At 33.8% G+C, this 22,986-nt stretch overlaps 1 protein-coding gene across 2 annotated transcripts in view; it reads left to right on the top strand.

Moving 5' to 3' along the window:
• The window catches only part of RGS7 (regulator of G protein signaling 7), a 411,270-nt gene that overhangs the window by 332,539 nt on the left and 55,745 nt on the right, over positions 1-22,986 (top strand). For both annotated transcript variants that reach the window (XM_008063888.2, XM_008063889.1), the window contains one exon: positions 20,582-20,632. In XM_008063888.2, coding sequence (XP_008062079.1) covers positions 20,582-20,632 — 51 coding nt within the window. The remainder of the gene's footprint in view (positions 1-20,581; positions 20,633-22,986) is intronic.

The following is a 22,986-nucleotide window of genomic DNA, read 5'->3' as shown; positions in this document are numbered from 1 at the left end:
TATACTTCAATTGTATAGCTGCACCTGGTGGCAGACTTTAAGTCAGGATCCAACACTTATTTTAGTTCACGCATGGCCCCCCTCATTATTTTAAAACTTCCACCTGATATTCTTGAGAGTCTGGTGGCTGAGCACTTTCCTATGTGCTTTTTTTTGGTGAGTCATATAATTATTTCATTATATATCGTAATGGTGAGTCATATAGTTTTTTATGGTGAGTCATATAATTATTTCATTATATATTGTAATGTAGTAATAATAGAAATAAGGTGCACAATAAATGTCATGTGCTTGAATCATTCCAAAACCATCCCCACCCCTCGGTTCATGAAAAAAATTGTCTTCCACAAAACCAATCCCTGATGCCAAAAAGGTTGGGACCACTGCTCTAGGGCACCAATGTCCCCATTATTATTAATTACTTTTATTAATTGCATTATTATTATTATTCGTTATTGTGATGTGAACAAAAATTAGTGAATGAATGAGTAGAAAAGGAATTCCTAAGCAATAGTAAGAAAGACTGAGCATGTAAATGTATATAGAGGTCAAAGCATTATGTGAATTCTTCATGATTTCTAGTCCTAGTATTGGAGTAAAGCCACTTGGTCAGAATGATCCAACTTTCCTCTCTTTATACGGCTACCTTGCCTTACTAGGCAGTGAAATCCTTCTAAGTAGAAATAATGCTTCTTTTTTGTTTTGTTTTGTTTTCAGTTGGAGTCTCACTCTGTCACCCAGACTGGAGTGCAGTGGCCGCTCCCGGCCACCCCAGTCTCTACCTGCTGGGCTCCGGCGATCCTTCCACCCCAGCCTTCCAAGTAGCTGGAACTACAGGCGCACGCTCCCACGCCTGGCTTATTTTTGATTTATTGTAGAGATGAGGTCTCGCCAAGTTGCTCAGGCGGGTCTCGAACCCGCAGGCTCAGGCAATCCACTCACCTTAGCCTCCCAAAGCACGGGATTACAGGCTGAGCTACCGAGCCCGGCCGATGCTTCTTTTATCTTCTCTCTCACAGTGCCCAATAGAATGCTAAATGAATTTGTTTAAATAGTGGTAAATGAATTTGACTTAATAATCAAGTGAGTGGGTTCAGTAATGCTTTGCTGTAGGCAGATGCAGGAGTGGGAGAAAGAGCTCCTTCATGAATGTTTAGAAATGAGCCATGTTGTTTTTGTTTTTGTTTTTTGTAGTAAGTAGATTTTGATGCAAATTCAAATTCTCAGTTAGGACAAGTAACTTTATGGAATTCTATTTCCTCCCTATTCACATCCATTTTTTAAGAGTAAGATTGGCTCCTAGCAAAGTGCTCAGCCACCAGACTCTCAAGAATATCAGGTTGTATTGACAAAATTTTTTGCTGAATCCTGATCAGAAAGCTTTTTTCTTTACCATTTTGCAATTTTTTCCCCTTCTACTGGACAGTTGATTTAAACTTTTGTCTTTGCTTTGGACCACTTTTTAAAAATTATCTTCATTGACTTTTTACTTTTATCTAAAATAAATCATCTTCCCAAATCAAATGGAAGAGATATAACATTTTTTGTTATTTTTGTATGGCTATATTGTGTTGGTTCTGTATTCACTTTTATATGCATGATTTCATTTTGAAAAAATAAGGATTAGCCAGTGAAAACACGCACACACAAATACACACACATTCATTCAGATAATTATTTCTATAATACTGTAATATCCAGTATTTGAATAATATGCAGCTAAACTTTAAATAGCAAGAGAAGGGATAGAACTGACATATAAGAAAGGTTAAAGAGGATCTTCTAAAAAAATAAATCAAGGATAAATTTGTAAATACATTGTAGAATATATGATAGGACAAAAGTGATAGAAGCACCATCAGTGGAAAACTGAAATAAGAAGAATAGCCAAGTTAGGTATCACTTTCCTTCCTCACTAGTTTGCTTTGTAATATAATTTACATCAAGAAAATGAAAAAACAAAAATCAGTGACATTTTGACTACCTACAACCTAGAAATTCTAACTTAAAAATAATCTGCAAAATAATAAATAATTTGTCTATGGAAATATTTCTCACTGAAATGTAAGACCTTTTCAAATTATGTAATATAATTATAAGTATTTTTAAAAATCTATATTTAACATATATTACAACTACTTGCCCTTATCATGGTGTTAAAATGAAAAAGTAGGATAAAACAGGAGGTAGGTTGAATATCACTTATTTTTCCAAAATTCAAATACATAAATATAATGTGCAAAAATAAAATAATTACAAATTACTTTTATAATTTTTGTAAGTTTTTATAATTACTTTATGGAGTGGATAAATTGTTTTGATATTATTGCATAAATGTAGATGATCACTTTACTAGAGAATGTTGTATAATAAAAATGGGAAGCTGAAGTTTGACAACTGATTTTTTTTTTTAAGAATATACTTAGTGAGGACAGTATAATAAAGAGTGTCTGCATTCCAAGATGTACCATTTATAATATAGTCATTTAGCACATACATCTGCTAAAAAGTAGATGTAGGAGCATTTTACTTCCAGGAAGATGAAGTACATGTATTTTTACCTATTCTTCCTGGTAAGTATAACTAAAATCTTTGATTATTTTACATAGCACAAATTTAAGAAGTTTCTGAAAGGTAGAAAGAACAAAGCAGATTGGATTGGAACCTCAGAATCCAAAGAACAACATGATGATGAATTTCTTTGGTCTTATTTTTGTTTCATTTATCTTAGACCTGAAGCTGAAGAAGTCAGAAACTCAGAAACACTAATAGGTATTCCCCAACCAAACAAAACAACAACAACAAGAACAAAACCTCTAGCAAAGTCTGTACTCTGAAGCCACAGGATGAGGCAAATGGTAGCCCAGGAAAATGAATAACTCTTATATAATTATTGTACCCATTCAGACACCTCCAAAGACGTCTATAGCCTCAACCCAATCACACTAGCAAAGGCCAAGTGGGGAGCCTTGACTTATATTCATGTGCAGCTTTAATTAAATACCTTTGTACTGACACTGGGTTGCTTTCAGAGGTCAAGTAAAGAGCCAGGAATTTTATTCCCACTGGTCAGTGTTGAGACTTCATTCCTCCATCTATACTGTCAGTGAAGATCATGTGAGGAGACTGGATATTTATACCAACCTAGTAAATATAACCACTCTATTTCTCCACACTTGGGTGGTGCTAGAAAAAGCCAAGGGGAACATCAGGACTTCTGCTATCAGCTAGTGGTAACCAGGTAATCCCCACTCCCAAGTCAGATTTCTATCCTCACTTGGCAGTAATGAGACAGCATTCCCCTCTTCTGGAGAAGTGGTACCATCAAAAGCTGACTAAAACAGAGGTGAAATAAAATTCAAAATCTTATAACATAATGCAAAACTATCCAGATATTTCTTAAAAAAAAAAAAATCACTTCTCATATCAAGAACCAGGAAGATCTCAAGCTGAATTAAAAAAACAAAACAAAACAAAACATAAAACCTATCAATAGTTGCCAACACTGAGATGACAAAATGTTAGTTTAGCTTACAAAGATTTTGAAACATCTATAATAAAAATTATTTAATTGAAATTGTGAGCATGCTTTGAACAAATAAAAACCTAGAAAACTTCCAAAAATAAATTCTCAGCAAAGAAACAAGAGATATAAAAACAAATGGAAACTTTAGAACCGAAAAGTACAATCACGAAAAGAAAAACCTCAGTGGATAAACTCAACAACAAAATGGATGAGATAGAGGAAACAAATCATTGAAACAGATGATAGAACAATAGAAATTACCCAATCTGGAACAACAGAGAGAAAATATAGTAACAGAGAGAAACATAGCCTCTAGGAATTATGGGATTATAACAAAAGTCCTAACATTAGTGTTACTGGAGTTATGAAAGAAGATGGTGCATACTAAAAAAGGACCTGAAGAATAGTGACTAAAAAATATCATAAGCATAGCAAAAAACAAACCCAAGGACACAGGAAGGTGAGAAAACAACAAACAGGATATATAAACTCAATAAAATCAATACCAAGAAACTTAGTAATTCAACTTCTGAAAACTATACAGATAGTAACAACAACAAAAACCCCTTGAAAACAGAAAGAAAAATAATGACATCTTATATAAGAGGGAAAAATGATTTATATGACAGCAGATTTCTCATTAGAAAACATGGATTTCAGAAGGAAGTTACACAAAATTTGTCAATTGTTACAAGAACTGCCAATCGATTATTATACCCCACAAACATTTTCTTGAGCAATAAAGAGGCAATCAAAACATTCTTAGATAAAGGAAAAGCAACAGTATATGTCACCAGCTAACTAACTCTAACACAATAACTAAAGGAAGATTTTTATATGGAAAGGAAGTAATAAAAAAGGAACCTTGGGACATCAGAAACAACAATGAAAAACTTGGTAAGAAACAAGTACGTAAATATAGTAGACATGTTTTCTCTTGATTTTCTGAATTATTTTTTATTATTGGAGAAAAAATAACAAAATCTGATGTGGTTCTAAATTTATGTAGAGAAGTTAGTTAAAAATATTACAAATTGGAAGGAATAAGGGGATATGAAGAGATATAAGGTTTCTGTACTTCACTCAAATTAATAAAATGATGATACCAAAGGTTGTGACATGTTATATGAATACAATGTAATTTTAGCATCAACGAAGATGAGTTACAAAATTATACATCCAAAAATACTTACATAAATCAAAATGGAATTTAAAAAAATGTTAATGTAATCTACAAGAAGGCAGAGAGAAAGAGCAGAGACAAGGAAAACAGAAGGGAAAATAAAATAAAATATCAGACTTAAAATTAAGCCCTATCATGTCGATAATTACTTTAAATCTAAATTATCTAATTCACCAATTAAAAGACACATATCAGCAAAGCGGATAAAATTTATGATCTAACTACATGCCATCCACAAGGCACTCACTTCAAATGTAACACCAATATAATCTAGTTGAAAGTAAAAGAATAGAAAAAGATATCTCATGCAAGCATTAATCAAAGGAAATTGGCATAGATGTATTAATTTCACAGAAAGCAGACTTCACCACAGGGAAAAATGTAAGCAATAAAGGGAATCATTAAATAATGATTAGAGCTCATTTCTCCAAGAAGACAAAACAAACTTAAATGTATATGTAACTAGCAAAAAAGCATCAAAATACGCAAAGATAGAGCTGAAATTCCACTATTAAAATTGAGACTTTAACACTTTTCTTTTAGTAATTGATAAATCAAACAGGCAGAAAAATCAGTAAGGATGTAGATGACCTGAATATCACTATAAGTCAAATTGCTCTAATTGGCATTTATAGGATATTACCACTGACAACGGCAAAATACATGTTCTTCCCAAGTTCACATGGTACATTCACCAGGAAAGACCACATTCTGGGCCATTAAACACGCCTTAACACATTGAAAAAAATAGAAATCTTACAAACTATTCTCTCTGACCACAATGGAATCAAATTAGAAATCAATAACAAAAAGCTAACAGGAAAATCTCCAAACACTTGGAAAATAAGCAACACACTGTAAATAATCAATGTCATTGAAGAGTTCTCTAGAAAACAAAAAAGAAACTGAATAAAAATGAAACATAACATGTCAAAATGTGTGGTGCACACCTGAAGTAGTGCTGAGAGAGAAATGAATAACAAATACATATATACATTAGAAAAGATGAAAAATTTCCCATTAATAATCTCAATTCCAAACTCAAGACCCAGAGAAAGAGGAGTAAAATACATCTAAAGCAAGCAGAAGTAAGAAAATAATAAAAATAAGTCAATAGAATTGAAAACATAAAAACAATATTAAAATCAATGAAATGAAGAGCTGGGTTTTTAAAAAAAAAATCAGTAAGTTTGACAAAAATCTGTAGCAAGATTGACAAAGAACAAAAGAGCAAATACACAAATGACCATTTTCAGGAATAAAGCAAAGGAAATCACTACAAACCCTACAGATACCCCCAAAAATAAAAGAAGACCACAAACCACTCTACATACATAACCTGACAACTTAGACAAATAGATCAACTCTTTATAAAAGACAAACCACCACAACTTATCCAATATGAAATGGATAATTTGAATAGCCCCATAACTATTAAGAAAATTAAATTTACAACTTAAAAATCCCTAAAAGTGAAATCTCAAGGTCCAGATGGTTTCACTGGAAACTTCTGTCAAATATTTTTAAATGAATTAATGTCAATTATGCACAATCTCTTCCAGAAAATAGAAGAGGGGAAAAATTTTCAAATTCATTTTATGAAGGCATTGTTATATTGAAGCTAAAATCAGAAAAAGAAAGACCAAAAAGAACACTACAAAACAATATCCCTCATTAATAAAATATGCAAAAATCCTCGAAAAAACATTATAAATAAATATCAATATTTTAAAATAATGAACACTGATTAAGGGGGTTTCTTTTAGGGATGCAGGTTGTTAAATATTAAATAATTAATGTCATTTAGTATATTATCAGGATAAAAAAGAAACATTACATGATCATGTCAGTCAGTATAGGTAAAGTAGTAGATAAAATAAAAATTTATTCTTAATAAAAACTGTCAAAAATAGGAATAAGAAAGAATTTCCTCAACTTGATGAAAAGCATGTACAAATAAACTTTTGCTTATTTAATATATAATGGCAAAAAAAAGGAATACTTTTCCCTGAAATTGAGAACAAGGCAATCATTTATTTAATATGATGTTGCAAGCTCTAGCCAGGATGATAAAGCAAGACAAGGAAATAAAAGACATACAGATAAGAAAGGAAGAAATTAAAACACTTTCTCTATTTGCAGATGATATGATGTCTACCTGTTAAATCCCAAAGACGCCACACTACAAAAATTTTTTTAAACTAAGAATTGAGTCCAGGAATATTACAGGATACACAATAAATATGCAGAAGTAAATTTTATTTCTAAATATAGCAATGAACATGTGGATGCTAAAATGAAAAATACAGTGCCAAATAAAATTGCTCAAAAATTAAATACTGATGGTACTGATCTAACTTAATGTGAGATCTGACAATTAAGTTAGAGGACTCATCCTAGAAGTGTTACATACCTCATTGCTGAATATCACTACAGTCACCTTCAAAGTATTCCCCCTTGGGAAGCTATGCACCAACACCAGCACCTAGTCCACCCGTCAAAGTAATTTTGGAACTCTTTCTGGAATGATCATCAGAGCTTCGTCATATTACCCTTGATGTCCTGAATATCATAAAAACGTCTTCCTTTCAATATTTTCTTTTTATCTTGGGAAAGAAGATAATCATTGGGGGCCAGATCAGGTGAGTAGAGAGGGTGTTCCAAGACAGTTATTTGTTTACTGGCTAAAAGCTCTATCACTGATAGTGCTGTGAGAATTAGAGTATTGTCATGATGCAAGAGCTCCTTCAGGATCATTTTTGCACTCACCTTTCATATGCCAAGAGTTTCAGTTAAGATTTTTCTATTTCTCTATCAATCTTTATTTGGTCTGCTATGCTTCTCACAGTCAGTCAATGATTTTGATGCATAATTCGATAAATGTTTGCAATGCTTTGTCAATTCTGCTCATTACTGACCTCTCTTTATCAGTGACACTCTCTTTATCCTGACCCCTCTTTATCAGGGATACTCTCACCTCAGAAATACGTTTAATCCATTTGTACACTGCCATTTTCTTCATAGCATTATCCCCATAAACTTGGACTAACGTGTCCCTGATTTCACTTCCACTCTTGCCAAGTTTAACAAGAAATGTAATGTTTGTTCGTTGCTCTAATTCAAGCTTCGACATTCTCGCAATGGCACACAAAGCATGCAACAACAATAATGATTGCCACTCAGCAAGACACCATCACACATCAACACAAACACAGCTGTGAGACACCCATATACCAAGGTTGGTTATCAACCTTACTGAGTTGTTTGTACAGTGCTGCCAACATAAGCTCATGGTGGTAAGTTTGTGAACTAAATTATCAGACCATATATGTTCAGGACTTCAAAGCTAAAAACTGCAAAATGCCAATGAAAGAACTAAAAGAAGATGTAAATACATGGAAAGATGTGTTCTATGGATGGTTCACTCTTTTAACCTATAAAGACTTCTTATATAAAAGTCAGTTCTCCCCAGATTGATATACAAGTTTAATGCCATTCCTATCAAAATCTTAGCAAGATTTTTAGTTTTTTTTTTTGAGATACAGACAAGGTAATTATAAAATTTATAGGGAAAAACAAAAGAAAAAGAATAGTTCAAACCATTTTGGAAAAATAATAATATAGGAGGAATTTATTATATGTTTATATTATATCTGTAAGATATTATGCAGCTCCAGTAATCAAGACTGTGTGGTATTGGTAGAAGGATAGACACAGATCAACGAAACAGAAGAGCGAACTTATATCCACAAAAATAGGGACAAAGGTTTTTTTTTTTTTACAAAAGTGGAAAAACAATTCTGTTTAAGAAAGATACCCTTTTCAAGGAATGGTAGCCAGAGCAACTGGACATTCACAGGGAAAAAAGAATCTCAACCTAATTCTCACAACTTATATACATATTCAAAATGAAAAGTAAAGCTAAAAGAATTAAGAAAATCGTAGGAGAAATTCTTGGATATCTAGATCTAGGAAAGGAATTCTTATATTTGACACCAAAAGTATGATCTATAAAATGAAAATTTGATAAATTAGACTTTATAAGAATTTGAAACTTTTTTTCTGTCAAAGATGAAAGACAAGCTACAAAGTAAAAGAAAATATTTGCACTTGGAAGACTGAGGCAGAAGGATCGCCTGAGCCCACCAGATCGAGACTACAGTGACTGTGAGCATGCCACTGCACTCTAGCTTGGGTAACAGAGTGAGACTCCAACTTAAAAAAAAAAAAAGGCACTCATCCAAGAAACAACTAAAATGTAGACTATAAGAAGAACTCTGAAAAACCAACAATTACAATGAAAACCTACAAAAGGAGAGAAAATATTTGCAAATTATGCCTCTGACAAGAAACTAATATCTATAATCTGCAGGGAACTGAAACAACCTGACATGAAATAAACAACTTCATTAAAAGGTAGACAAAGGACATAAACAGACACTTCTCAAAGGAAGACATACAAGCAGCCAACAGACATATGAAAAATACTCAGCATCACTAATCATCAGATAAGTGCAAATTGAAACCACAATGAAATATCATGTTATACCAGTCAGAATGGCTATTATTAAAATGTCAAAGAACAACAGATGTTGGCATGGATGCAGAGAAAGGGGAATGCTTATACTCTGTAAGTGGGAATGTAAACTATTCAACCTTTATGAAAAACAGTATGGAGATTTCTCAAAGAACTAAAAATAAAACTGCCATTTTACTCAGTAATCCCACACTGAGTATCCAAAGAAAAGCAATCATCATATTAAAAAGAGACACCTCCACTTATATATTCATCACAGCATTATTCACAGTAGCAACATCTTAGAACCAACCTAATTGCCCATCAATGATTGATGAGCTAAAGAAAATGTGATATATATATATATATCATGGAATACTACACAGCCATAAAAAGAACAAAATTATGTCCTTTGCAGCAACATGTATGGAGCTGAAGGCCATTATCCTAAGTGAACCAATTCAGAAACAGAAAAATAAACACTGCATAGTCTTACTAATATGTGGGAGCTATTAAGGTACAATGGGTACTCATGGACATAAAGATGGAAGTAACAAACATTGGGGTCACTAAAAGGGAAGAGATGGAGAGATGGGTAAGGGTTTAAAATGATCTATTGGTAACAATGTTCACTATTTGGGGAATGGGGACACCAAGAGCCCAATTCCCACCAGTATGCAAGATGTCCATGTAACAAATGTGAACTTGTGCCCCTTGAATCTGAAATTTAAAAATTTTTTAAATAAATGAAATAAAGGTACAAAAATATTTCAAAAAGATAAAATGGGCAACAGATATGAAGGAACATTACACAGAAAAAGATATATCCAAATAAGCATATGAAAATGTGTTCAGTATCATCAGACATCAGGCATTTGCAAATTAAAATAAGACATCCACACATACACCAGAATGATTAAAATAAAAAATAACAACACCAAGTGCTGACAAGAATGGGAAGAAATGGAATCACTCCTACATTGCTGGTAGAAATGTAAAATGGCACAGCCACTCTGGAAAACAATTTGGTGATTTCTTTAAAAAATAAATATGCACCTACCATATGAACTCCCGGGCATTTATCCCAGATAAATAAAATTTATATGTACACAAAAATCTGTACACAAAATTGACAACCCAAATGGCCTTAACAGGAGAATGATTAAGCACACTCTAATACAGAATAATCCTTGGCTATAGAAAGAAATGGACTATTGGTATGTGCAGCAACCTAGGTGAATCTCTAGAGAATTATGCTGTATTAAAAAAAAAATCCCAAAAAGTATGGGTTAAGGTATTGTGTGACTCCATTCTAGAAATGACTAAATTACAGAAGTAAGGAATCATTCTAGAAATGACTAAATTACAGCGATGAAGAATAAATTAGTGGTTACAGGGGTTAAGGACAAATGAGTGTGACTATAAGTGATGGACCCTTGCAGTGATGGAAATGTTCTGTATCTTCACTGTATCAATGCCATGTTCTTATTGGGATATTGTAGTATGATTTTACAAGCTGTTACCCTTTTTGGAGAAACTGTAAAGGATAATGGAATCTCTCTGTATTTCTCCTTGAAATGCATGTGAATGAATAATTGCCTCAAAATTAAATGTTAAAAAATAAAATTACTAGAAAAATGTTGTGGGCTACATGCAGTTACGTTTCTACTTTGATTGCATTAACTTTTTTTGACCAAATGTGGTAAAAATAGAGGTATGTGATAAATATTGTTTACAATAGAACATATTATTTATTTCTATAGTGCTATTCTTTTTTTTTTTTTTTGAGTTGGAGTCTCACTCGGTCGCCCAGACTGGAGTGCAGTGGCACGCCCCTGGCCACCGCAGCCTCGACCTGCTGGGCTCCGGTGATCCTTCCACCTCAGCCTTCCAAGTAGCTGGAACTACAGGAGCGCGCTACCACGCCCAGCTAATTTTTGATTTATTGTAGAGATGAGGTCTCGCCAAGTTGCCTTGGTAGGTCTCGAACCCGCGGGCTCAGGCAATCCACTCACCTCGGCCTCCCAAAGCACTGGGGTTACAGGATGAGCCACTGAACCCAGCCTATAGTGCTATTGTTATTGATCAAAATAAAGAATTTCCACTTTAAAACATACTGTTCAGTATTTATGTTATTTTTCGCTGTTTTGAACAACTAATATTAAAGTTTTCTGATTATTATTCCAAAGAAATTAACAGAATCTTAATTTTATAACATTTAAAGTGGAAAGTTTATTTGGGTAGCAATGACACCTAAGGAATCCCATTACTAATTCAAATATAGGAAGACTCCAAAGTGTTAAGGAATATTATAATCTGTGTTTGGTGTTTGAAAAATTAAATTTAAATCCTGAGTAATAGTTTTCCAGGCTCTACCAGGTTCTTACATACATTGTTTGGCTTCAAACTCTGCTCAGAACTGTTAAACCATTAATAAAAGAATACAGTGCTAATCCTCAAGGAGTTTACAGTCTAGAGGTATATAAACATAACGTTGTTTCAATGCGATAAGAGCGGTAATGAAAGAATGGGCATGGTGCTATGGGATCTCAGGGGAGGAACTTTTAATTTAGTATGGGAGTGAAGGTGAGGGAGACAATAACCTGAATGTCTTCCAGGAGAAAGCAACACTTGGGCTGGGTTTTTAAGGGAGGAAGTTAATTCAAACAGAATAAACAGTATTTGTAAAGACATCGACATATGAGGCATTATTATGCTGTGGTTGAAGAACTTGATGCTTTTGTTTTCAGATATATAATTCAGAAGAGAAAACTTGAGACTGAGAGGTAGAAAGAAGTGAAGCCACAAAAAACCTTGTAGGTTATGCAAGTACTTCAAACTCTGTTCAGGTGCCAGTGAAGACTTTCCATTAGGAGAGAGGCATATACATTTTGAGTAGCTTATTCTAGTTCTGGTTCTGGACATTTTATTTATTGCATTTATGATAATTGTATAATAAAAACCAAGGTGAAGGTTTTATTGGAAACTTATAAGTGAAGATACTTAGCATATTATGCAACAAAAACTACAGATGTTAGCTTCCTCTTTCTTCCTATTGCAGCTGTAGACTGCCTAGAGAAAAGCTTCTGTTTCTTAATATTCTCTTCATCTCATTTGTACCTCATAGAGACAATTAGACAATTATATATAGCCTATGTCCAGCTGAAAAAAGTTATATATTGAGGACAAGAATGGTCTCCTAGGTTTTCCTTTATTTCTAGTAGCTAGCAAATGGAATTTAATCGTCAATCAATTAATCATTTATTTTTAATATGTTTTACTATATTAGCTAATTTAAAATTAATTGTTATAGTTGTGCATTTTACACTTTGGTTTATTACCTATTTCATTTCATATGAATCTAAAGAAACTTAGAACTTTAAAAAAATCCTTCGCAAGGAATATCCCCCATCTAAAGGAATACTGCAGATTTATTCGTCTCTTGATTTTTTTTTTTACAGCACTCTTATTTTAATAAAGGCTACATTAAGGAACCCTGTATTCCTTTCTTGACCTAATTTCACAGCATTCTTCACACTTACTCTCGCCATCCCACACAAGTAACACAAGTGATGTTTCTCAGAACACAAGTTGGGAAAAGTTCCTCTGATTAATCAATAATCATCCTGAACTCTGGGAGAGGGCAGAAAACAATCCTTAGGGTCATCATGATTGCCTTTTATCCCCTCATTATTGTCGTCTTTGCTGGCTTGCTGTTTTGCTGCCTATGTTTAAAGCTTCTTAGGCTTTGAAGAAATACAAAGTCCCTGCTTTGTATCTGAAGAGATTTTTTTTTTTATGATTTCAGAAATGTACACAACAAGGCTAAAAATCCAGGTAAATTCCATTGATTAGATATCTGCTCAAAAAACAATAAGGGGCTCTACCCCCCGACTCCAACTTGTTTTCCATGTACTTTGCCAGAGGGGAGGGAAATATATTTTTATTTTCTCTATTCTCAGAAGACACCAGTAATCATTACAGTGAGTTCTAGGCTTCTATCCCTTTGATTTGCAGATTCAGGTTGTATCTACAAAGCCCAACATTTTCTTCAATTCTGCTTTCAGAGTAAGGGGCAAAGATCTCTGGAAAGAAAATGTAAGCCGGGCTCGGTGTCTTAGTCTGTAATCTCAGCACTTTGGGAGGCTGAGGCGAGTGGATTGTCTGAGCCTGCGGGTTTAAGACCAGCTGGGGCAACTTGATGAGACTCGTCTCTACAATAAATCAAAAATTAGCTGGGTGTGGTAGTACGCACCTCTAGTTCCGGTTACTTGGAAGGCTGAGGCAGAAGGATCACCAGAGCCCAGCATGTCAACGCTGGGATGGCTATGAACATGCTACTGCACTCCAGCCTGGGCAATGAAATGAAACTCCAACTAAACCAGATAATTTGCTTTTGGCCATCTCATCTGCAAATGTATTTAAATAACTTCTAGTCTACATTTTTAAAATGTTGTAGACCTATGCTTAAAACATGTCTGAGAATAATGAAAGAAGTCATATCTGTTTTATTAGGCTTCCATTGATCTTTGGATTTTATGGGTGTTATTAACTGTGGAAAATTGGAAGATGGGCTTTTTATATCATAAGTTTGATGCAGCTTCAAACTGTGATCTGAAGTTAATCTTTCATTCTATGAAAATTGAATATTCTTCTCTAAATACAACTGATATATAAAAACCCTAGAATGATAATAATCAATTACATGTTATTCATTTTAGAAAATAAATTCTTTACTTAAAAGGATACACACTCATAACACAGAATCACATACACACTATGAAGTTCCTTTGAATAGCTCTTTTAGTGCACATAAAGTGTGGTATTATTCATGCCCACACAAAAGATGTGTTTATACTCTGATTTTCAGGAATATAATAATTTCATAGAACAAAACACATTTGAAATTATAACAAGGCAGAATAGCACATTCATTTCATTCAAAATTTGACATTTTGCTTTTGAGCTCCACCTCTCTTCTCTTTTCTGCTTTTTCTCTGATAGAAACATAAAAGCTTTAGAAACTGGAAGAAAGCTGTAGTTTCCGCCCATTGTTTTGTCTGCCAGGCATTCATTCTTTCTGAAAAATGCTTCTAGCAGTGCCTCCCACCAGCATGGCTGTATTTCTGCCCTGTGATCCCACCTTTCTTGCCATAGTTGATTGACATAGGAATGGGCGCTTCCCCTCAACTGAGATCCTTCGTCAGGAATTAGGAATTATAACTGGAAGATTTCAGCCTCAGAGGTCTTCCTGTGGCAGAGATGTAAACCCAGAAGCTGTGAGCCTTCGTGACCCACTTTGTGGATGGGAAGTAGCAAAAGTTGTTTTTTAGAGAGAAATCAAGATGTTCAGAAAGGAACTAAGGAGAGAGCAGAAGAGAAGATCCTGACAGAATCTCTGCTTCCACTTGTTTTTAAGGCTAAATGCAGCATTTTCCTTTAGTTCCAGGTACTTTTTAGCAAATTCCTTCATTGATGTATTTATGTTTTCCTACTTCCCTCAAAGATCATTCTTTATAATCAAAAGTGCCCAGATGAAGGAACTTACATTTTGTTGTTGTTCTTATATTAATCTTAGATATTAGCATTTTTAATTTAAAAATGTCAATGCTTTTTAGCAATAGACCACCAGAAAAGCACCTTTGGTTGAACAAGTCAAATTTATTATTTCTTGCAGTGAGGGAAAATGAACACCATGGGTAACCACAGGGTATGTCAGTAACAGGGTATTAGGAAGAATCTATTATAAGATTTGGACTTCGTCTTAGAGAGGATTTGAGGAAATAGGGCTTTGCTCTAGATTGCATGCTGTCAAGAAGTAGGAACAATTCTATCAGTGGGTATTTTAATACATTTTATCTATAAGAAGGCAGATTAAACAAGGCTAAATATGGGATTGGCAAAGAAGCAGCAGTCGCTCATATTATCCAGGATAAGATATAGTTGGCATTTTATTGCTTGGACCATGTTCATGTTTTGTTTGTGTTCAGACCCGAGTATGAAATTGTCTTGTTTTTGTCTTGAATTATCATGAATTATCGTTGAATGGCTTTGCCGGCTGTTAATATGCAAATAAATTGTTCATGTTCAAAAGAGCAACACCAAGCAAGACTTAGCTGTGAGTGTCCAGCTCCTTGAAGTCAATGGCTACTTTTCTCTTTTTTTCAGTACCTACTTTTGGCCAAAGGCAGATGGAATCCAGACAAAAGTCATTAGTTGGTGATATCCAGATTTTCACCATTGCTGAAACTTGTTGGATCCAGAGATTATTTAGAGGACATAGTCTGTAGTTGAACTGGGGTTAGTCTTTTCTGCTCCTTTGGTTGCAAATTGTTTTGTTGAATCCTCAGATATGACAATAGTTATGCAGTTGCACTTAAGGTTCTGAACAAGACATCACCAGTGGGAACATAAGTACTCATCGGAAACAAAATGTTGTTCTTAGATACTAGCAACTACATATTTAAAAGATTGAAGGAAAATTCAGCTTATTATTTCAGCTTTACAAAAGAATTACATGCTAAAAAATCACTTCATTTCTCAAACCTTATAGAAATTCTGCAGTTTTAAAAATTAAGCTGAGTTAAAATTGTTTTTGCGTGAAGAATTTTTAAAATTATGAAAGAGATACTGTGGTGTCATAAAATGCTAGATGGGAGTCACCATTTGAGCTAACTTTTTTAGCATTTAGTGTCCTTTGTGTGCAGAATATATGTCCATAAACATTGAATCATACCTTCAATAAACATTTAACAATAATCTGTGTTGATACACTTTGAAGAATGGTGGAAATGTCATGAGTAAGACACTGTTTTTTCTATCAAGGGAATCAGATAAGCAAATCTGGTTTATAGTCTTTCCTTCTTGTCCCTCAAACTGCAGGTCTACAACCAGACTTGTGTAGAAACTCAATAGATGTTTATTGCATGCTACTTGATGATGATAAACATTTATTTTGGTTACTTCAAGAAACTAGGAATAATGTTGGAAAAAATATTTTCTAGATATATAGAATGTCTTCTATTTAGTGAGAAGTTTGAAGAATAGTTATGCCTCCTAAAACATGAATTACTTATGGTGTTCATGAAATTAAAAATATTCATATTGCCAGCACTGTGCTATGTGTTCTGAAGCTTCAGCAAAGCTACTTAAGCAGTGCAAAGAGCCTATTCATTTTCAGCCTATTCCTGAAAGAGAAACATGGCAAAGGTCAATGTCTTTGCTTCAGAAATAATTTGGGCCCCTTCTATTCTGATTAAGAGCTAAAGTTTTTAGCTGAAATTATGAAAAGAGTTTATTTTTGTAGAGGATATGAGTCTTATTTGAAACATTTTGCTTGCTTACAAACTCCTCATACTTCATTTTTACAGAAGTTTTGCATTTTTAAATGAATGCTTAATATTTTTTGTTAGCCTCTAATTCAAGTTTAGCATGTGGATAGCTGTAGTTGACACTAATAGCTGATGTTGTGCTCTACTCTGTGTAGTGTGGGAGTAGGAGTGGGAATGGGAACTGTACTAGAAATAATACAGGCTTAGGACAGGGCCTGGTCCAGACCTCATCTCTCTTCAGTGAGGTAGTGTTAAGGCAGTCCCTTTACCATTTTGGTCTGTAGCATAAGACAGAAAGCAATGTTAATGTTTAAATGTTTGGTTTGTTTGCTTTACTTATGGATGGGGTTGGGGATGAAATGATAGCCTGGGGTGGGGGGAGTTATAACTGATAACCTTATGGTTATGATACCTAAAAATTACATTTCAGTAGAATATTCTTTGAATGAGGTATACCATCTTTTTGTAAACACTCTTAAAGCAGGATATGAGGAAGGAAGTCTTGCTGTTCATTTACCCATTCTTTCAACATTTACTGATCATCTTTTACATGTCATGCACTGGTTTAGGTGTTCAGGATTCAAAGATGAATAATATATACTCCCTATCTTCAAGGAACTTATGGTGCAAAGGAAAAGATAGATAAAAATAAAAGATGATAAACTATTGATAAGTGAAATGAAAGGTAAAGATATTATTGGAATATAAATAAAAAACACTTCATCTACTAAGGTAAGGGTGGGGATGGGCAGAATAGGCTTCCTGGAATAGGTAATATCTTGAGCTGAACTTTGTGGAGTTGGTATTCACCACAGGAAGTAAAGTTGGAATAGTATTAGCAAAATCATGGAAGGAAGAAATGCTGTAGCATGTGGAAAACTATGAGCAGTGTGATGACAAAAAATTTCCTTGTTCATTTTTGCTTGTCAAACTCATATATATATTACAACCTCCACTGCTATTGCTAAGTAGGGAAAACACAAAATTTTGTAACTCTAAAAGTGATATATGTTTTTAAGAGTATGGTCACTCGCCAGGGCTAAACTCACTACAGGCTATAGTCAAAGTGCAGTTTCAGAAAAATCCTGCATATTACTTTGACGTTTCCAGAATTAAGATACATAGAACTCTAAAATAGTCTTTGTATGCATTTGTCTATGACAAATGTTAGAGACCCATCTATTTATTCATGAAACATAAAGCTGGGAATTTTCTGTAAAGGTGGCATTTCTTCCTACACCTCTCCTGATTGTAATGTTACGTTTAAATTTGAATTATACTTCTCAAGATGACTCCATAATAACTTGTTTCCCTTTAAGTCTTCTGGTTCCATTACGATACTAGATTTTTTCTTTGCTTCTTTCTCCATCTTTACCCAGGAAGTTAAGGTAATACATAGATGTAGAATAAGTAAACATAGTGAGTTTGGGTATGCACACAATTTAAATATTTATAATGTTTAAACTCAAAACCATAATATGTTGGAGTAATCACATAGTAATAATAAAACTACTTCAGCATCTGCTAAGTGACATTGACAGTTGGTTAAGTCCAGTTTAATTGATTCCTTCAGAGTTGAACTGAGAATACATTTGTGAAATACTCAAAAGTAGGCAAGGAAAGAAAATTTTCTAGTCCCTGAATTGAACATAGTTTCAAATTGGATACCTAGAAAGAAAGAGGAAGGAAGGTAGGAAGGAAGGAAGGAAGGAAGGAAGGAAGGAAGGAAGGAAGGAAGGAAGGGAAAAAGGGAGAAAGAAAAACTTTTTTTTTTTACTTTCTCTAACAGAATTTTTAAAGTTATTTTTGCACACAAAAAAATTCATGGTCCTGGAACCAATGTTTGGCTCTCTTCAAAAGAATGGCAATTTTCCAGTGGCTGCTCACATATTTTCCTCAAATAGATGTTCAACTATGAAAAATGAACAGGGTGTCTGTAGATTGTGTGGAAGGTTTGTATATCTGGGATTCTACATTGGTCAAGCATTACTACATATATATTTGAGAAACTAAGTTCTCTTTTTCTTTCTCAAGGGGAAAACCATGCCTCGAGATAACTTAGACTTATAAAAATGAACAAGACACTTTGACAGTGTCGTGTCTGCCTTCTTGAGGATGGTTTTCTTTCAGTGCTCAGATCTAGTTTAGTGAAACTTCCTTTAGGATCTGGCTGAATCTATCTCCTCAAATGTTTTTAAATCAATGGCAACTGTAAAAGGAACAACTATAAAAGAATACAAGTTAGTTTCAACATTTGAAGTTATTTTTAAAATGCATGCATTGAAATTGACGTCAGCTATAAATGTTCCCATAACTTTTGGGACGTTATTGTCAAGTTTGATAATCAAGTTGGTTTTGAACTATTTTAATTCAAGCAATTAGAATTATTTTTCCAATGTTAATATAATTCATTTGCCACATCTCTGAGGTGGGTGGGCAGCTACTCTAGCCAGTCTCTAAGAGAAGTTGAAGTGGCATCTCAGTTCACATTGGATTTCATTCATGCGGTCATGACACCGCTTACTATGTACACAAACAATTCACATACACGTTTTTCGATTTTATGTAGAAATGAATTATGCAAATGAACATCTCAAGCAAATCGACTGTTGAATATTCCAATTCTGCTTTTATTTTTGCCATCATGGGAGGAAGTGATGCTATAGCATGTGGAGGACTATGAGCTGTGTGGGATGAAAAACTTGATTTCTCTTTTAATCTCGCCTACTTGTCACCCTCAACCCTAATTAGTCACAAAGTCCTGAAACAAGTGTCTAATTAAAAAAAAAAATCATCGGTATACTGAACTAGTTCAGGGCCTTATCCCCTCAATCCTAGACCATATAGTAGTAATATTGACCATCCTGTTTTCTTTTTGACTAGTCCAAGACATTCCACATATTGCCAGTCAGATTCCTTAAACTTCTTTTGATAATATCATTCTTCTGCTCAAAAACATTGTCTGTCTCTTTCTCTGCTTTCCTTATAGAAAAAGATCAAAATTCTTTAGCCTAGAATTCAAGACCTGCTGTATGCACTGTGTACTCTTCTATTACTTTCAAGTGCCTATTATTCCCAGCACTTATATATAGAAATGGTGCAATAAATGGTTTCTATTGACTATTTTCCACCTTTTAACTTTCACACAGGCCTCTTCCACAACTAAATTTCTCTCTTATTCATACATCAAAATACGCTCTTCAAAATTTAGCTCAAACAGTAGGTTTTCTGCAGACCCTCTTTCTCATCTCTTCTTTATGAAGTGAAAACATAGTCACTCATATTTTGCATTCGTGACACATTATTAAGTAGTTGCTATGCTCCAGATAATCAAAGACACATATGACATCCAGCTTCAAGGTACTTACTTTGGAACATTAATCAAATAAACAGCTATAACATGGTGTGATCAACACTACAATAAAAGACAACATGAAGTCCAGCAAATTTTCATGCATAGTGTTATAAACTCAATGGTCAAAGGGGAGGGCCAAAGAAAATTCTATTGTGCCAATGAATCTTGAGTGTCTTGAAAATAGTAGAAAGACATTTCAGTCAGAGAGAATAGTACTGTAATGATACAGAAGAATGAAGAACACAGGAGTGTTCAAAACTCAAAAGCAAATATGACTTGGCTTGAAAGTAGTACAGTCAACAAAAAATGAGACAACCATTTTATAAAATACTAGTAATGCCATGCTAAGAACTGTACCTGAAACATAGTGGGTGCCCAATAAATGCTTATTCAATATGTGAAGCACTTTATCTACTACTAGTACAGTAAATCTTTATGTTCAATTTTTTTTTAATTTAATAACTTACTAGTTTGCACCTTGGTTCATTGAAGAAAAACTGTGTAGTCACACTTTGTGTTTTCAGCACTCCATCTGTAATAGATTTTACAGCTGTTATTGTAACAATTAGAAAATCTTTAATATTAGTACCAAAAGTGGAGAATTCTTAAAGTTAATATGTGTAAATTAAATGTTCACATTTATTTGTGTTTTTCTTTTTTCTTCTTCTAGGGTCAGACATTGTTCAGTGGTTAATAAAGAACTTAACTATAGAAGATCCAGGTAAATAAGTCATTTTCTCATTGCTAGTTATTTTTTCTTTGTGGTTTTAAAAAACATGTTTGCTCAGGGCTATTTAATATGACAAGCATGCATATAATCTCCTGAAAGATTATAGTTAAATTTGAGAAGTGCTTTCAGCATTTATACAAATTTTGTGGTAGTCAACATATATTTAGCTAAAATTCAGCATGGTTTTATTATTTTTCATATGCTTAGTACCCCATTATATATTATTTGATTTAGATGACTGGCGATTGTAAGAATGAATGAGCTGTATACATGCCCATAAATAATTATACAGATAATTTATAGCAAATGATGATAAAGTAATAACATTTCCCTTTATAATACACATATAAGTGCATCTCATTAGCTTACAATTTTTACTTACAAAGTTTAAATGAAGTTTGTAATTCTGATATTTTTAAAAATCATGCCTACTTGGGGTGTATGTGTGTGTATGCACATGCGTGCGTGTGGGTAATCTCTGTTTACACCATCAACCCATTCACTGTGGTACACATTATGTCTATTCTGCAGCAGAAAGCTAATTTTCAGAGTGAGGAAACACTGACTGCCAGCTAACATTTTACAATGCCTGGAATAAATTCCTACATATGCAAAGCATTTAATAACTTTTAAAAAAGTATCATGGAAAAGCCTTCACATGACAAACAATTCACATCACTGAAATGAAAATAAGATGCATATTGTTTAGAGAAAATGCTAAGAAAACAAAAAATAAAATAGCTTGTGAAAAACTAGAATTGCAGCAACTGCAAATACCATGGTAGAGAAAGTCAGTGATACATTAACTTATGCAACACATCATCCCATTGTTAGAAATTTGGCATGACTTTTGCTCTGTTCTCTGGTGATTACCACCTTAGAATGGTTTCAAATGAATGGTACATGAAAATGCAAGACTTTTATTTTTTCCTCATTTTGAGCTAACTTTATAAAACTGCATTGGAAAATGCAGCTCAAATTCTGTACATAAAAACCTATGAACACTCCCTGCTCACTTGGTATACTAACTTTTTAGATACTTAGCATAGCAGGTGAAATAGGATTAAAACAATTAAGGAAAGATGAAGCAGCTATTGCTAGTGTCATATTATTACTAAGTGAAAAGGAGGACATAATTATTAGGAAAGGAAGTTGCAGTCTTGCCAAGTTTACATTTCAGCCTTACCTAATTGGCATGCTTGATCTTTATAAACTGTAGGACCAGACAAATAATCCCAGAGCTTAAAAACATATTGGCACAGTCATAGATAACCAGGGGACTTCTGATCTGAGAGAATATTATAGATCAGAGGGTGAAGTAGATTTTTTAAAGTATTTTTTCTGTAAGTTAAAAACCGAAGGTGTACTTCAGTAATAGTCTGAGACAAGAAAAGTATTTACAGACTTAGTAAGCTCCTAAGAAACAATCATTTACATGTGGGATCTCATTTTAGCTGTAATATGTATGAAAAACTGTTTATACTTGCTTGCTCCACACTTTAAAGATGTTGTGAAGATTCATTAGAAAGTGTATGAAGAGATAAAGCCAGTCATATCCAGGAGAGAACATACTTGTTTATGACTGACAGAAAATTAGTTTTCAATTTGTTGGTTTGTTCTTTGAGTAAACTAATTCATCCTCTGCAGAATATATTGCTCTGTACTAGGTTTTAACAAGAGTAAGCAGCATTGACGATTGTTCTATATACATGACAGATTGCACACACACAAAATAAATCAATCTAGTAGCTATTCTGATCCCAATTAAATATAGTTAACAATGTAGCTGATATTTTTAAAGTTACTTTGATGGCTGCATATATGAAATCAAACCATTTTGGAATTTCTCATGAAGGGAGAATATGTAATTTTTATAATGCTAGGTCTTATTTTAACCATACCAACTCCCTGAAGATGTTTAAAAATAGAAGAGAAACCCATACTTGGTTTTATCTTGTGAGCTATCTGATAGCCAAAGGTTTTGAAGGCTCTAGGGATCGTTTGAAGTTCTAGATGTCAATAATTTGCTGAAAGAGGATTTTGTGGCAAAGTGAATGAAGAGACTCATTCCGGGTATGAGAGAAGATTCTGATTGCACATTTGGAGACAGGGAGAGGACTGCATGATCTTCAGGGCCTTATTCAAGACAAAGGAGTCCATGTTATTTGTACACTTAGTGTTCAATATTTTGTTAATGAGCACTGAATACTTTTTTTCTATTACAGCAATGCAGTACACATTTAGCTGAATACTTTACTGGAGATTTAGCCAGGCTCGGTGGCTCAGCCTGTAATCCCGTGCCTTTGGGAGGCTGAGGTGAGTGGATTGCCTGAGCCCGCGGGTTC

This window comes from Carlito syrichta, unplaced genomic scaffold, assembly GCF_000164805.1.
Source record: "Carlito syrichta isolate Samal-C Ts95f unplaced genomic scaffold, Tarsius_syrichta-2.0.1 Scaffold307123, whole genome shotgun sequence".
Taxonomy (NCBI): Eukaryota; Metazoa; Chordata; class Mammalia; order Primates; family Tarsiidae; genus Carlito; species Carlito syrichta.
Note: the sequence above shows the minus strand (reverse complement) of the source record. Positions and strands in the feature narration are given on the sequence as shown.